The 16,797-nt window shown below is 41.8% G+C and overlaps 1 protein-coding gene across 2 annotated transcripts in view; it reads right to left on the bottom strand.

Annotated features, from left to right (window-relative positions):
- efl1 (elongation factor like GTPase 1) overlaps positions 1–16,797 on the bottom strand; it is a 267,202-nt gene that overhangs the window by 59,111 nt on the left and 191,294 nt on the right. For both annotated transcript variants that reach the window (XM_060853105.1, XM_060853106.1), the window contains exons 16-17: positions 13,541–13,672; positions 8,553–8,700 (exon numbers count right to left, since the gene is read on the bottom strand). In XM_060853105.1, coding sequence (XP_060709088.1) covers positions 8,553–8,700; positions 13,541–13,672 — 280 coding nt within the window. The remainder of the gene's footprint in view (positions 1–8,552; positions 8,701–13,540; positions 13,673–16,797) is intronic.

Raw genomic sequence — 16,797 nt, 5'->3', positions numbered from 1 at the left:
CAATAAACAGAAGCTATCACAAAACACAGTGGGGAGTGTGTAAAGCAAATTAGTTGTTGCAATGTATTTAAAAGGTCAATTTAAACGAAAACAGTGAGATAATGCTGCCAATTTACATGTTATTGGTGTGACCACATTGAGAATTCTGCGTATAGCTCTGGTTGGGAACGCAAAAAATGTATTACTACTATTAAGAAAGACTATAGAAGTGAACAACAAAATGATTGAAGTGGATGGAGGATATCAAGAAAGAAGAATGGTTAAGTGCAAATTTAATACAAATTGGGCAAGTTCTCACTGGGTAAAGGAGGTACCATGTCCATAACATCCTATTTCACTTCTTCCATGTGAAAAGAACCAGATGACGTGAGGTACACTTGAAGCAAGTACTGCTGATCTTCCAGCTGAAGGAGCTGACCCCAACTGAGTGTTGCAGACTGGCACATTCCAAGGTCCAGGACTACATGCTGAGGGATGCGTTGAAGCTTGGGACAGCTGCCACCAAGGCACGGTGGGGAAAGACCACCGTGTAATGTCTGCCTGCCAAAGAAGAACAGGGGGCCCATGCAGTCAGTAGGCTCCGCTGAAGCCTCAGCTAAATATATAGATGGTAAACGTACAGACCTGTATATACGAATGATTAATTCCGATTTCTGTATGTAAAGAAATGCAAGGTGTGCCTAAGTATGGCATCACCAATTGTATAGATATCAAAATATTTTATGAATAAAATATAATTTTGAAATTAAAAAAAGTAGGGTGCAGATTAAAACGTTGCAGGAAAAAAAACGGGTGAACAGTACAGAGTTCAGGTGCCTCACTCCACTCCTAACAAAAAGTTGGCATTCAGCTGACTGGCTGCTCAGAACCCAATCCCAGCAGTAAATCATTATGCATGGACTAAACAAGCTCCTAGTGGGACTTCTGCCCTTACTGGGATGGTGTCCTATGCTGGGAGCTGACAGGTGATCAGAATAACCAGCAGAATGAAGCTCAGTCACGGGTGCTGCTGGGTCTGCAGGCAGGCCCATGAAGGAGAGCCAGAAACCTGCATCCAGATAAACCCAGGGATTTTGGACCTTTTTTGGCAACTCAGGAAGAAAGGAGGGGAGAATTTGAGTGTGAGTACCAGAATCCTTGCTTGGTGGCTTTGTGGGAGATAAGTAAAATGGAAGAAATAGGATTGATGAATAACCTGTTGAAAATAGCCAATTAGAACATGACCATGTTAGCAACTTAAATGCATCATTTTTATGCACTACTTCGAGATGGCGGCAGAATAGGACATTCCAGTAAGAGCTCTTCTGCTTGCCAGTTCCTTTTCCCTTTTTGCTCTCTTTGCAGCAGTTGTTCTTCCCCCAACACCCCACCAAACTTCTTAAACTACTTCACCTGGAGAATGGAGGTGAGACAGAGGGAAGCGGGTCACAGCTGGAGTGAGGGCGGGAGCAGAGGGTGGGGGCTAAGTCCCAGAGCAGGAGCAGATAACACAGAAGGAGGGGGAGTGTTATACTTTTTGAAAGTGCATCTGATAGGCAAAAGGCAATCTTCAAAGGTAGTACCACCCCAACTCTTCACATTTAAAAAAAACTGTGAAGCACACTCCTGTCTGACTGCCCTTGCAATGTAATATTGGGATCAATTGAGATTTTAACAAGATCAACTATTTATTTAAAACCATTGGCACAGCTGCTTATTTTAACACCCCCATAAAGGGGGTGTGCTCAGGGGCAGGTGTGAAGAAGACCACATGAACTAGATGGCATACCACGAGGCCCAAAGTACAACCAGAGGGAGCTCGTAATACCCAGCCCAATATTTCAGTGAGTGATGATTCTGAGGACTGTGTCCTAGGTAGAGCAGTAAGTACAGATATATTCAGATGGTAATTAAATAGATTGTTTTCAAAAACATATTTTGGTATATGAGTATTTTCAGCTATGTCATCTTGTAAGTATAGCATTTGAATGGAACAGATTATTTTAGACTGCAAGGCATAGGACAGAGTAGACAATTTGACCTACTGAATCTGCTTCATCACTGAAGATCATGGCTGAGCTGATCTGATCATCAGCATTTCATATTTCCTGCCTTTTCCCCATGACCCTCAGCTCCCTTACTGATTAAAAAAATCTGCCCATCTCAGCCTTGAATATACTTAACTATCCAGCCTCAATAGCCCTCTGCATAAAGAATTCCACAGATTCTGCCTTCTGAGAGGAGCAATTCCTCCACATTTGTTTTAAATGGGCAGCCCTTATTCTGATATTATGTTGCCTGGTCCTAGATTTTACCCAAAGGACAAACAACATTTCCACATCTATCCTGTCTTGACCCCAAAGAATGTGTAGATTAGGTGCATTAGTCAGGGGTAAATGTCGAGTAATAGGTAGGGGAAAGGGTTGGGGTGGGTTACTTTTCAGAGGATCAGTGTGGACTCATTGGGTCAAATGACCTGTTTCCACACTGCAGGGATTCTATGAATAAAGGCCAGCTTTCCATTTGCCTTTCCTAATACCTGCTGAATGTGTATATTATCTTTGCGTGATTATTATACAAGGACTTCCAAATTCCACTGTGCTGTAGCTTTCTCCATCTAAAGCTCTTCTACTCTTTCTACCCAAGTGCATAACTTCACACTTACCAACATAATATGCCATCTGCCAATTTTTTGCCCAGTCACTTAACCTGTCTCTATTCTTCTGAGACCCCACTGCTCTATGATCATCACATGCTTTCCTACAAACTTTTGTGTTATCAGCAAACTTGGCCAAAGTACATTGATCCAATACATTTATATTTATTGTAAATATTAGTGGTCTCAGTCATTAATTACAGGTTGCCATCGTGACAATGTCTCTCTTAATTCAATTCTGTCTTCCATTGGTTATCAATGCTTTATCCATACTTATTATAGAACTATGGTTCCCAACATGTCTCATCACAAGCGTTTTCCTCAACTCATGTTTGAGCCTGTTATAGGCTAATTCATTGCAATAAGTGATTTGATCAGTCAACAGCTCCACATTTGTTACCGAGATGGGAGAAGATGAAGCTTGGCTTTCTTTTTCTATGTAGTGGACTTATTGAAAGTTATAATGCCCCACCAGGATAGCACAAATTAAAGCAATAGTGGTTTTATTTTGGGTACAATAAGGTTATGTAAATTCACTTTTAAATAACTGTTTGGATGATCTTGAACCTTTCCTCATGTTTAAACCAATTGTGCTTCCAAACTGCATATACTTCTTAAGGAAGTCCAGTTGCAAAGCTTGTGAACAGCAGTAGTGGTAGGATTAAAAAGGAGAAAAAATATTAATTAAGCTATAAACCATCTCAGGGCAGAGATACAGCAAAGTGTCAGATGCCTGCAGGACATCAATATTTTCAGATTAAATTTGATCTGTCCTAAGTATTGCGCAATATAATTTCAGCACAACTCAAATAAAATTAAACCTGGCATAATTTTCCACATGCACTCCTCATTAGTGGCTCCCTGGAGCTCCCCCATTAAAGAAAACTGTGATGAAACCTGTATGTTGTAGCCCCAGGAATATTGATGAATGAACATAACATTTTTGTATAAGTTGTTTGCCATGAATAAGAGAAGGGTGTCTTTGGAACTCAGAGCGCTGTCTACATGCATCATGACTGTTAACAGAAGCAAGAAGAAAGTCTTCCAAGTAAGATTTAAAGGGGTGTCTATGTTTCTCTTCCGTGTGCTTGAAATGTGATTCTTGAGACATTACAATGGGGTGGCAGAGGAACTATCAAGGTGGCAGTCTCTTTTGATTGAGTGTGAGTACCAGAATCCTTGATTGGTGGCTTTGTGGGAGATAAGTAAAATGGAAGAAATAGGATTGATGAATAACCTGTTGAAAATAGCCAATTAGAACATGACCATGTTAGCAACTTAAATGCATCATTTTTATGCACTACTTCGAGATGGCGGCAGAATAGGACATTCCAGTAGGAGCTCTTCTGCTTGCCAGTTCCTTTTCCCTTTTTGCTCTCTTTGCAGCAGTTGTTCTTCCCCCAACACCCCACCAAACTTCTTAAACTACTTCACCTGGAGAATGGAGGTGAGACAGAGGGAAGCGGGTCACAGCTGGAGTGAGGGTGGGAGCAGAGGGTGGGGGCTAAGTCCCAGAGCAGGAGCAGAGCAAATTACAGCCAGAACCAGAGCAGCAGCAGAGCAAGCGAGAGCTGAGTCATGGAACGGGGAGCAGAGTCCCGGCCGGAGCCTGGAACAGCAGCAGACTGGGCACAGGCTGAGTCCCAGAGTGGCTGTACAGTAAGTTCTGGATGGAGGCCAGCGTGTGAAGGCAGCATGGCCTTGCGATATGAAGCCCAGTGGGCATGGACTCATGTTGGAAAAGGACTAAATACACCTTTTTATTCTCATTCTGGACTTTTAAACTGTACTCTCATGCTAATCTGTTTTCTTTTACTATTTCAATTCTGTAACAACACTTAAAAATATGTGTACCTGGGTATCCTGTACGAAGGTGGCACCGAGAGGCAGCATTACAAACTTTTCACTGCACTCATTCGAGTGCATGTGACAATAAAGGCTATTAATTTTCTAAACTACAGTAAAGGTTTTGAAACCTCAATAAAGATTTAATGGGCATAATGCAGGCTATAATTTAAAGACAAAAAATTCTAACGTTATAAACACCGAAGTAGTAGTCGTAATGAAACTGAACACACTTATCCCCTAGTGCAGCTATGATCAGTACATCCCTATCCAGATGGAGATGGAAAGGTGCACTAATATCATGTGAAGTGTTTTCAGTTTTGTATCAATACCAAACCTGTGAGATAAAGAATAAGTGCAAGTTGCAGTGAATTTGGATCTTTATCGTCAAACTCTTAATGATGGAGTTAGGATTTTACTATGAAGTACAAGTGAAGAGACATGGTGCTGGCATGTAGCCCAACTATGTTGCAGCAGGACAAACATCAGATAAAAGACCAAGATAGGAAGATTCTTCACCTACAGAATATAACACCCCTAAAAATAAGTCAAATTGGGACTGTGACCAGCAAAAACAGACACTCTCTCAGCAAGTAATCCAGGGATGGTTTCATAAGATAAGGCAAACACAGCCAGTCAGGGCTATATTGGTCTATCAGAGAACAGTCAGATCCAAAACAATACATAACAACAAGAACTTGTCCAGAATATACATGAATGACACAGTGAACAGAAATTCAAACTCAGAGCTTGATCAGCACGGTGGCACAGTGGTTAGCACTGCTGCCTCACAGCGCCAGAGACCCGGGTTCAATTCCTGCCTCAGGCAACTGTCTGTGTGGAGTTTGCACATTCTCCCCGTGTTTACGTGGGTTTCCTCCGGGTGCTCCGGTTTCCTCCCACAGTCCAAAAATGTGCAGGTCAGGTGAATTGGCCATGATAAATTGCCCGTAGTGTGAGGGGCAGGGGTAAATGTAGGGGAATAGGTCTGGGTGGGTTGCGGGTCGGTGTGGACTTGTTGGGCCGAAGGGCCTGTTTCCACTACTGTAAGTAATCTAAGCTGTGTACTGCACATCTACAAAGACATGGAAAATGTACAGGAATACATAGCACAAAAAGATGATAGCTACTGAAGTACTTCAGTTAGCTCAGTTGACTGGATGGCTGGTTTGCAATTCAGAGTGACGCAAACAATCCCAGTTCAATTCCTGCACTGGTTGAGGTTACCATGAAAGACTCTCCTTTTCAACCTTTCCCCTTGTCTGAGGTATGGTGGTCCTCAGATTAAATGACCAACAGTTGTCTCTCTTTCTCATGAGAGAGCAGCTCCATGATCTGGTAAGACTACGGTGACTTTACCTCATTTGGATCCAACCAGGAATCAGGTTATTTTGGATCTAGTAATGAGTAACAAAATATGTCTAATAAGCAATTTCGGAATAAAAGATACTCCCTAGGCAACAGTGGTAATATGGAACAATTTAGCATTCAATTTGAGACTGAGAAACTTAGGTCAGAAACAACTGTGCTTGACTTAAATTAGGGTAATTGCACAAAGTAATGAAGGGAACTTTGGCTGAAGTAAACTGGGAAAGGAGGTTAGCAGAAAAGACAACTGAATAATCGTAGATATTTAAGAAATTAGTTAATGATTCTCAACAAAAACATTTCCCAGTGAGGAAGAAGAATTCTAGGAAGCACAACAACCAACCTTGTTTAACCAAGCAAGTTAAATATCATATTCAATTGAAACAAAAGATATACAATATTGAGAAGATTAGTGGAGAGTGATAGAAATAGGAACGTTTCAAAAAAACATTTTTTTAAAAATGAAGAAAATAAACTTTGAGGCTAATATATCAAAATGGACTCTAAGAGCCTATTTAAGTATATAAAAAGAGAGAAGCTAAAGTGAACATAGTCTTCCTTAGAGAATGAAGGTGTAGAAATAATAATAGGTAACCAAGAAATGGCAGACAAACTGAATAAATAATTTACATCGGTCTTTACATAATGTTCCAAAAATACTAAATAATCAAAGGACAAAAGTATGAGAGGAAATAAATACAATAACCTGTAGTGAGAAAAGAACGTACGAGGGAAACTAATGGAGCTAAAGGTTAATAGATGCCCTGGAGATGATGGTTTGCAAGCTCGGCTATTAAAAGAATATTAAAGAACGCACTGGTAGTAATCTTCCAAGAAGCCTTAGATTCTGAAAAGGTCCCAGGGGATTGGAAAACTGCCAACGAAACACCTTTTGTTTGAAGAGGGACAAGGTAAAAACAATTAACAATAGGCTAGTTAGATTAACACCCACTGTTTGGAAAATGTTGGAGTCTATTATAAAGGATGCAATACAGAGCATTTAGAAGTACATAATACAATCGAGTACAGTCAGTTCTGCTAGTAACACATCTTTCATTTATGCAAATTGGCTGTAACATGATAGGTGAATAGGGAACAGTTTCCAAAACGCAAACTTGTAAAACGTCTGTTGGCTATAACGTAATTAGATTACAAATAACACTCAGTGTTGGCATTGTATGATTTCTGCACAGTGCGGAGTTCACAGGAACGTGACTATAGTTATCACGGTGTCACGAAGGAGAAATCATGCCAGACAGATGTATTAGCATTGCTTGAGGATGCAAGAAATAGGATAAAGGGGAACAAGTAGTTATAGTATACTTGGATTTCCAAAAGGCATTTTATATGATACACACCTTAAGGCTACTTAATAAGAGCCTTAGTATTCAGGGTTGTATATTAATATACATAAAGCATTAATTTATTAAAAGAATGCAAGTTGGGATAGGAAGGCATTTTTAGAATGGCAACCTATAACAAGTGGAGTACCACAGGAATCAATGTGGGGCCCACAACCATTGACAATTGGGCACAATTTCAGAGAAAGGGCTTGCCCATTTTGGACAGAGATGAGGAGGAGCTGTGTCTTTGAGAGTGCAGTGAATCAATGGAATTCTTAACCACACAAGGGGCGGCAGGGTGACTCAGAGGTTAGCACTGCGACCTCACAGCGACAGGGACCCGGGTTCAATTCCCGGGTGACTGTCTGTGTGGAGTTTGCAAATTCTCCCCGTGTCTGCATGGATTGCTTCCAGGTGCCCCGGTTTCCTCCCACAGTCCAAAGATGTGCAGGTCAGGTGAATTGGCCATGCTATATTGTCCATAGTTAAGTGCATTAGTCAGAGATAAATATAGGGAACACGTCTGGGTGGGTTACTCTTCAGAGGGTCGGTGTGGACTTGTTGGGCCGAAGGGCCTGTTTCCACACTGTAGGCAAATTGAATCAAATCTAAGGTTGTCAAGATTGGTTCATTAAGTATATTCAAGGTTGAGACAGACAGTTTTTTACTCAGTCAGGGAATCAAGAGTTATGGGCAAAAGGCAGGAAAGTGGAACTGATGATTATCTGATTAGCCACAATCTTATTGAATGCTGGAGCAGACTTGATGAGAGACAAAAACACTGCAGATGCTGGAATTCAAGGTAGGCAAGGCTGGAAGAACATAGCAAGCCAGGTAGCATCAGGAGGTGGAGAATTTGTTTCGGGTGTAACCCTTCTTCAGGACTGGGGGTGGGTGTAAGGGGACCTGCAGGTAAGGGGGGAGGTGGTTACTAGATTAGATTATTTACAGTGTGGAAACAGGCCCTTCGGCCCAACAAGTCCACACCGACCTGCCGAAGCGCAACCCACCCATACCCATACATTTACCCCTTACCTAACACTACGGGCAATTTAGCATGGCCAATTCACCTGACCTGCACACCTTTGGACTGTGGGAGGAAACCGGAGCACCCGGAGGAAACCCACGCAGACACGGGGAGAATGTGCAAACTCCACACAGTCAGTCAGTCACCTGAGGCGGGAATTGAACCCAGGTCTCTGGTGCTGTGAGGCAGCAGTGCTAACCACTGTGCCACCGTGGTGAGGTAGGATAGATGACACCGGGTAGAGAGTGTGACCTTGATGGGCTGAATGGTGAATTTTTGCTCTTGCATCATACGGTCTTAGTAGGCTGTAGTAATACCCTGCCCATTCTCTAACCTTTCTCTGAGGTCATCCAAGCATCGCTGCAGGTGGACCTCTCCAGCAGTTACTAACACGTGCTCTCCAGTCTCTTGGACTAACACTTCCACACACGGATCAGCCTGGTTAAGCAGCTTCATCCCTCTCACCAGCTGTGGCATCTCACCTGGACAAGCAAAAGGAAACAAATCCAAATATGAAGTTGACTCTAAATTTAGAAGGTACATAACATACACAACACTGAACTGAATCCACAGATCAGTAACTCACACCAGTCATTTTAAAGCAAAGTAAATGACCTTTAGGGGGAAATAGCCTCTGTGAAGAGAAATGGCAAAAAATTATTCCACCCAAAAGCATACTAATTCCCATTATTGATTTTCATATTATGCATTTTTCCAGCAGAGTGCCATTTATTCCTGTACTTGTATAGCCAACTACGTTTTGCAATTAATTCCAACGGTAAAGCCATTAAAGTTTCTGATCTATTATAACATCTAACCCATGTAGCACCAACTTTACAGGAATGTATTTCAATAGGCTGGTCACAAGCAAGAGTTAACCTGATGAAATGAACTCTTCCAAACAGTTTGCTTTACTCGTGTCCAAGTGATTACCATTCCAATATTGCCTGCTTACAAAGTATACCTGGCTGGGCTCAAAGTGCTATACTCCTAGCTTGGTATTTCTCTCAGAATCTAGAGAACAGAGTGAAAAAAATTGAGCAGGAGATAACCCATTGCAGGAAGCCACCAAACAACAGCACTAGCATGAGAAGGTAGAAAAAAACCTCCAAAATTTGTGTATGATGCATTCATTCCCTGTCTATCCTTTGACTTCCAGTGAAAGTTGTCGATTCTTGCATTACTTTACCAAGACCATTGGATTATATTTTCATAGAGCCAAAAAGACTCAGTCGATCTTTGATTCCAAACCTCATCCTGGTATTCCCAATTTTCACGAGTACCAAGGGTGGGGCTTGCTTCAGATTACAAATCCAATTGCTGTGCTGTTGACCTGTTCAGCCCAATGCATTTTTTTAACATTCTTGCTAAGGGCTCAGATACAAATCAAAATTTTGTAACAGTGCATCCCAAGGAAACACTGCTTGATTGACAGCTTTGGTTCTATTCTCTATGAAGCCAATTGTACAATGTTTATTCACACAAGATGGAGGACTTAAATACTGGAAGTGTCTGCAACTGATACTTTAGAGGTTGACAATTTTTATCGGCCTGTAATGAAAGGAGATTTTATTTAAAATGGAAAGTTGAGATTAACTGATTTATTTCCAAGATTTAAAAAAATCACACACCTAATGTCACTATAATGTTCATTGGTTCCATACAGTATGTGAGGTGGCGTAGAGGACAATGAAGGGCTTATGCCCGAAACGTCGAATTTCCTGCTCCTTGGATGCTGCCTGACCTGCTGCGCTTTTCCAGCAACTCATTTTCAGCTCTGATACTCCAGCATCTGCAGACCTCACTTTCTCCTCCATAGAGGACAAATAGCTTAGCATGGAGGTTGAGGAACATATTTTGGACTAGAGAGTGAGAGGCACAGAGGGGCTTGGCAGAGGGAATGAAGTGGAATGAAAAGGGCAGGGAGGACTGGAGGGTCTTGTGCTGGTTTTATCATAACAGAGGTGAAGTCTTACAGCTCCAAAGCGTGCCCTTTGACCGAATGCTTTGGCACCTGGGAATCTGCAGCTGCCTCCAAATACTTACCTCTGAGCCTCTTACCTCCAAGCAATGCCATTGTTGTCAACAAGAATGGCGAGCCAGAAAATCTGAAGACATCCACTAATCATAAAGATGGAAATTTAGTTCACCAGAACAGAGCCAGTAAAATATTTCATCTTAATTGGACATGACTGCGATTTAATTCAAGTACAGAGGTGTCAAATCTGCAGTCATAACTATATTGTGAGGTATTTACTAATTAGCAAAGAAACAAAACTTCATATGTTGCCCACAAATTTCCATTACCTGTGGAGTTCACAAAAAGAAAGCTCCGACAGGTTGTTCCATCTTACACTCTTCTATCTTAATTGCCTCCTTGTCTCTTAGTTGCCTGACTGACTCAGGCGTGTGTAAGTAACAGCCAACACAGTTACTTGCTACAATTGTCATTTCCCAATTCTAATTTTGTACTCTTCTCTTTTTCCCAAAATTAAAAATCTTTTAATTATTTAAATAATTCGGTTTTCTTGCACCTGATTTTCCTTCCTAGCTTTAAATTATTCTTCATACTAGTCTCGTTTAGGTTTCCATGCACATGTTCTTTAAATTTTAGCCACTGCTGGGCACCAACACCCTTTTGTAAAGTTCCCCAATCCATCTTTGCCAATTCCTGCCTCCTACTCTCACTGTTCATTTGTTTAGGTTCAGGATCTTAGTTTCAGGTTTGACTACTTCACTCTCTATCTTAATGAAAAATTCATTATTAATCATATTATGGTCGCTGTTCTCAAACGGACCCCATATAATAAGATTGCTAATTAATCCTTTGTTGTCACACATTACCCACTCGAAAGTAGCCTTATCTCTCATCAGTTCCTCAATATATTGGTCAAAACAAATGATCAAGTATACAATCTAGGAAATCCTCCTGCACAACATCACTGCTAGTTTGGTGTTCAGTTCCCATCCTTGATCACCCTGCAGCCATTCCTCTGTAATATAATCATTTATACCAACTACACTGTAAATTTATCTACCTTATAGCCTACTTTAAATGGAAATATGTTAAATGTCAAAAGATACACTCCCACAATGTCTAGTCAGAAGGTGACAAGCACTATCTAGATTTAGAGCAAAAATGTCTTAAATTTGATTTCTTGCTTGTAAACAGTTCATGTGAGGTGACAATGGGGTGCGCTGTAATTGGATTCTTCCTTTTTTGGGTTAGGGAAGGATAAACCAGCCCATATTTAATAGTAATTGATAGATTTCTGTTGATTTTGGATGATGACAGGATGAGGCATTGCTGTAATGGCCTTCTAGTAGTGAATAAAGTCTCAACATTTGCAGCTAAGGTTTTCCATGAGCATAGCCCACTCTGGCAAGATGCTCTCTCCTATAAATAACTGCAAGTTAGGCAACCTATAACTGTGGAACAGTAATTCCTATAGCAGATTTAAGCATTTGAAAATAAATGTAAGAAATACATTAAGCTCCATAACAAACGACAAAATTATAGAGAAAAAGACAGAGCTCAGCAAGATGCTTAATCCTGGGGACAGAGTGCGAGGGGAAAATTAAGGAACCCATGGGAAGAAGTGGGATGGGGAAAGTATGCTGACAGGATTTAAGCTGGCAAGATCAGGGGATTGGGCAGGAGTTGCGGATGGTACCAGACGAGAGAGAGAGAGTGGCCTGACAATAGGCCTCCACAGAGCAGATACACCCTCCATCCCCATGTTTTTCTACTTCTCCTTCCTAAATCAACCCTACTACAACAGACTGCCCCTTCTCCTTCAGCTTCCCATTCACTTTGAGGCCTGTTGTAGCCCCTCCATCTAATCCCCTCACCCAGATCTGGGACGTAGAGAGGTGCCATTTGAGAGTAACCCTCCGGGGGGTGGGGGTGGGGGGCTGACCACAGCCATCATGAGCTACACATGAATAAAGTAGTTCTGTCACACACCCCTGAATATCTATTCCAAGGATATCCATGCAAGCTTGTTCAGGGACAGTCACTGAACGCAAGAGTAACCAAGTAGCCTTGGAATGTTTATGCAAGTATTTTAGTTTAATAGATTAGTCACAGAATCATTATAATACAGAACAAATGCACCAGGTCCATGCTGGTTCTCCGCACAGCAATCCAGTCAGCTCCATTTGCTGGCTCTATTCCTGCAGATCTGCAAGTTTACTTCCTTCAAGTGCCTATCCAATTTCTTTTTGACATGAATGGTTGTTTCCTCTTTGACCACCCTTGCAGCTAACAAGTTCGAGGTTACTGTCACTTTTGTGTAAAAGGATTTTTGCTCTCATCCCTTATGTGTCTCTTGCTCAAAATCTTAAATTAGCGTTGCCTTAATCCTTGCAACTTCAGAAAGTGGGATCAGCCATTCTTTCCCTACTTTGCCTAAACCTGCCGTTCCACAACAACAACTACTTGCATTTATATAATGCAGTAAAACACTTTTAACATGGTCAATTATCCCAAAATGCTTCACAAGAGAGCTTTCAAAGAAAATTTGACAGGATATCAAAAAGGAAGATGTGTGAACAGGCTACTAAAAGCTTTGTCAGTGAGGTAGGTTTTAAGAAATATCTAGGATGAAAGAAAGGTAGTGATGTAGTGAGGTTAGAGGGAATGCTGGGAGCTTAGGGCCTAGGTAGCCGAAGGCAAAGGTGTTAGGGCAGCACAATGACACAGTGGTTTGCACTGCATCTCAGTGCCAGAGAACTGCATCCGATTGCAGCTTCAGGTAACTGTGTAGAGCTTGCACATTCTCCCTGCGTCAATGTGGGTTTCTGTCAGATGCTCCTGTTTCCTCCCAAAGATGTGTAGGCTAGGTGGGTCAGCCATGGTAAATATGGGAAAAGGGTGGGTCTGCATGGAATGTTCTTTTTTTTGGGGGGGGGTCAGTGCAGACTCAATGGGCTGAACGGCCTCTATCTTGACTGGAGGGATTCTATGATTCAAAGCTGCAAATGGTCAAATGATGAATATTGGGGTTGTCTAACAGACCAGAAGTGGAGGACTGCTGATCAGATTGTAGAGGGTTGTAAGACAAGAACAGGTTACAGAAACAGGGGAAGGTAAGGCCATACAGTGATTCAGAAACAAAGATCAGAATCTTAAAATTGGCTCTTGATCCAGCAACAGCCCAAAGTAAATCACTGATCACCAGAGAGAAGGATCTGGTGCAATTTATGGTAAGACCATTAACTTCAGCACAGTTTATATAGCACAGTTTATATTGTATCTTATCCTATTAGCAGAGTCATTGATCTCTGCACTTATTATAATACATAATGTCACTAACGTACTTGGATGCTTTGGTTCCACAGCAACCCGTACAATAGGAGTCGCCTCAAAGTTCAGAGGTGTAAATGGTGGACATACAGGGGAAGTTGACAATGTAGCAGATTTTAAGACGTAATCTTCTAGGCCTCCGATACCTATGGTTGGAAAATAAAATCAAAGCATTAAATAAGAAACATTTTGTGCAAAACAGTCTTTTATCTAGAGTCAATCAATGTGATATGACTTCATTTGCACTGAATTGTATTGACTGAAGTAATTTCAGCTGGCAGAGGTAAACTTCTTAGAGAGGGAACCTGAATAAGTGGTTTCACCCCAGCAGATCAGAAGAATGAGAAATACCAATCAGCTTAAAAAGTAAATGCTTATAATTTTATGATTTGAAGCTGTAACACAACTAGTTCATTATAAACTATCAAGTTTAAAAAAGCTGCAAATGGATTTTCTGCAAGTAATTTAAAAACTTTAAATAGCATTGCATTCTTCAAATGTAGGTAAATACTAGGTGTTAAGACTGTACAGTAATAAATCATTAGGCCAATATTTTTACAGGCACAAGGTACATCCTTTCTCTGCAGGATTTAAAGCAGACTCTTGCAGTGATGCAGAAAATTGACATTTTTAATCTAAAAGCAGCAGTACCTCGCCAATTTCAGAACTCACCTTTGGACTGTAATAAACTTGCGTTTTACTAATTTAAAAAGATTGCACTTTGCTTCTCAATAGCAGCTGAATCGTCCCTCAATCTCCTCCTCCCACTCCCACACCCCCAGGCTAAACTATCAGATTCGCTCTTTTCCCAAATGCTTCTTTGATTAATCTGTGTGTGAAAGGCATGTTTAATTCTAAAATCAAAAGAGATTGTATACCACTGGGTAAAGATGACCGAAAGGGATAGTTTGGGGTGAGACAAGGTAAAAAAAAAGTGGAGCCTTTTCATTATTGAGTGTCTAAGGGCGATTTCGAAAGACAGAGTGGAACTGCTGCAGGCTAGGCTGTCAATGGAGATTCCCAACAGGCAGTACCATGCACCATGCCAGAGAAGATTAATAATCATTTGGGAGAGAACAGGTGAGACGCTGGATGAAACAAACACAAGTACAGGGCAGCACGCTTCAGAAGCTAATGCCTGTATCCTATTTTCTCAATGACAGCTACACGGTGACAGTTGAAGAGCAGCAGAAGTTTATTGAATGTAGGTCGCATACAGTGTGGAAAGAGACATGGAGGACTGAGGACGAGGCCTGCAACGTAAGGCTGATAGAAAGAGAGAAAGACTCAGGTAGGAAGAATTAACAGGTCCATGAGGCATGGGAATCAAAACTCAACTGTAAAAAAGCAGCATCAGGCCTTGGTGCAAACAGAAAAATGCTGGATACACTCAGCAGGTCTGACAACACTGTGGAGAGAGAGAGAAAAAAAGAGTTTCCCAGGAATGGCAATATCATTCAAATTGCTACTCCACTTCTTCCTTTTTAAGAAATAAAGGAGCTCTGTATTTCTGAAAGCAGATCCAGTCACAACTCCTTCAGAAATATGGAGATATACTTCAATTGTCTCCTTACAGACAACAGTTGGGGAAGGCAAACAACACCTTTCTTTCCACAACAGTCAGATGCCATAATGTGCAAATTAAAGATTGAGATCACAGATAGCCCCACTTTGATAGCTCCATGAAAAGGCAAGTACATAAAGATAAATGTGACATTAAGGCGATGCTGGGAATGGAGATATAGTGATGGGATGGGGTAGGTGATAGGTGATGGGGTGCCATGGGGTACGGTTCTGTGTGGTAGGATGCCAGGTGGGTATCAAGTGCAAGTTATGGTAAAACTAGGAATTTCAGCAGGGTTTATATTTTAAACTTATCCTCATAACAGAGTTAGGGCACACCAAATTCTACTGATTGATTTGATTTGTTGTCATGTGTACCTAAGTACAGTGAAAAGCTTTACTTGCAAGCATTACAGGCAGATCATAGTAAGCAAGAACAAACAGACCATAGGGTGGAAAGAAATTGGACAGAGGCATACAGATTACACTGCACAGGACATGCGCAAGGCAAGAACAACATTAACAAGACCAACATCATTTGAAGTTGCATGTCCATTCCTCAGGGAAAAAGCTGTTTGTGAACCTGCTGGTGTACGTGTTGAAGCTTCTGTATCTTCTGCCTGAAAGAAGAGGTTTTAGGAGAGCATTACCAGCGTGGGATGGACCTTTGATGATGTTGGCAGCCTTTCCATGGCAACGAGAAGCATAAATGAAGTCCATGGACAGGAGGTTGGCTTCCAAGGTGGTCTGGAATGTGTACACAACCTTCTGTAGTTTCTGGGCAGAGCAGTTGCTGGACCTGGCCATTATTTACCTGGACAGTATGCTTTCTGTGGTGCATCTGTAAATGTTGGTAAAGACATGTCAAGTTTCCTGAGCTGCCTGAGGAAGGAGCAGCGTTGTTGTGCCTTCTTGACCAGTAGGCCTAGGAACTTGAAGCTGTCAACCTTCTCAACCTCTATTGATGTAGATGGAGGTGTGTTGTCCTTCTTTCTTCCTGAACTCAATGATCAGTTCTTTAGTTTTGCCGATATTGAGACAGAGAGGTTGTTCTCATTGTACCACGTCACCAAGCCCTCTATCTCCTTTCTGTATTCTGACTCATCATTGTTTGATATCAACTCTACCAAGATGCTGTCATCAGCAAACGTGTAGGTGGTGTTAGCTCAGAATCTGGCTGCACGGTTGAGGGTGTACAGGGAGTACAGTCGGGGGCTGAGAACACACCCTTGGGGGGATCAGTGTTGAGAGTTATTGTGGTGGAGGTGCAGTTACCCATCTTCACTGATCGCGGTCTATGGGTCAGGAAGCTGAGGATCCAGTTGCACAGCCTGGAACCGAGACCTAGGTCATGGAGTTCTGAGATCAGTCTAGAGGGGATTATGATGTTGAAGGCGGAGTTGTAGTCAATGAGCCGGAGTCTCATGTAGGTGACCTTGTTTTCCAGATGTTCCAGGGATGAGTGCAGTGCTAGGGAAATGGCGTCTGCTGTGGATCTGTTACGTTACCTAGTAGGTGAATTGCAGGGGATGAAGGCAGGCTGGAAATTAGAGGTGATGTGGGCCATGATCAGCCTTTTGAAGCACTTCATGATTATGGAGGTCAGAGCCAATGGATGGTAGTCATTAAGGCACACTGCATGTGTTTTCTTAGCTATTGGGATGATGGTGGCCTTCTTGAAGCAGGTGGGCTTGTAGGACAGACCTGC

The sequence above is a fragment of the Hemiscyllium ocellatum genome, chromosome 39 (assembly GCF_020745735.1).
Source record: "Hemiscyllium ocellatum isolate sHemOce1 chromosome 39, sHemOce1.pat.X.cur, whole genome shotgun sequence".
NCBI lineage: Eukaryota > Metazoa > Chordata > Chondrichthyes > Orectolobiformes > Hemiscylliidae > Hemiscyllium > Hemiscyllium ocellatum.
Note: the sequence above shows the minus strand (reverse complement) of the source record. Positions and strands in the feature narration are given on the sequence as shown.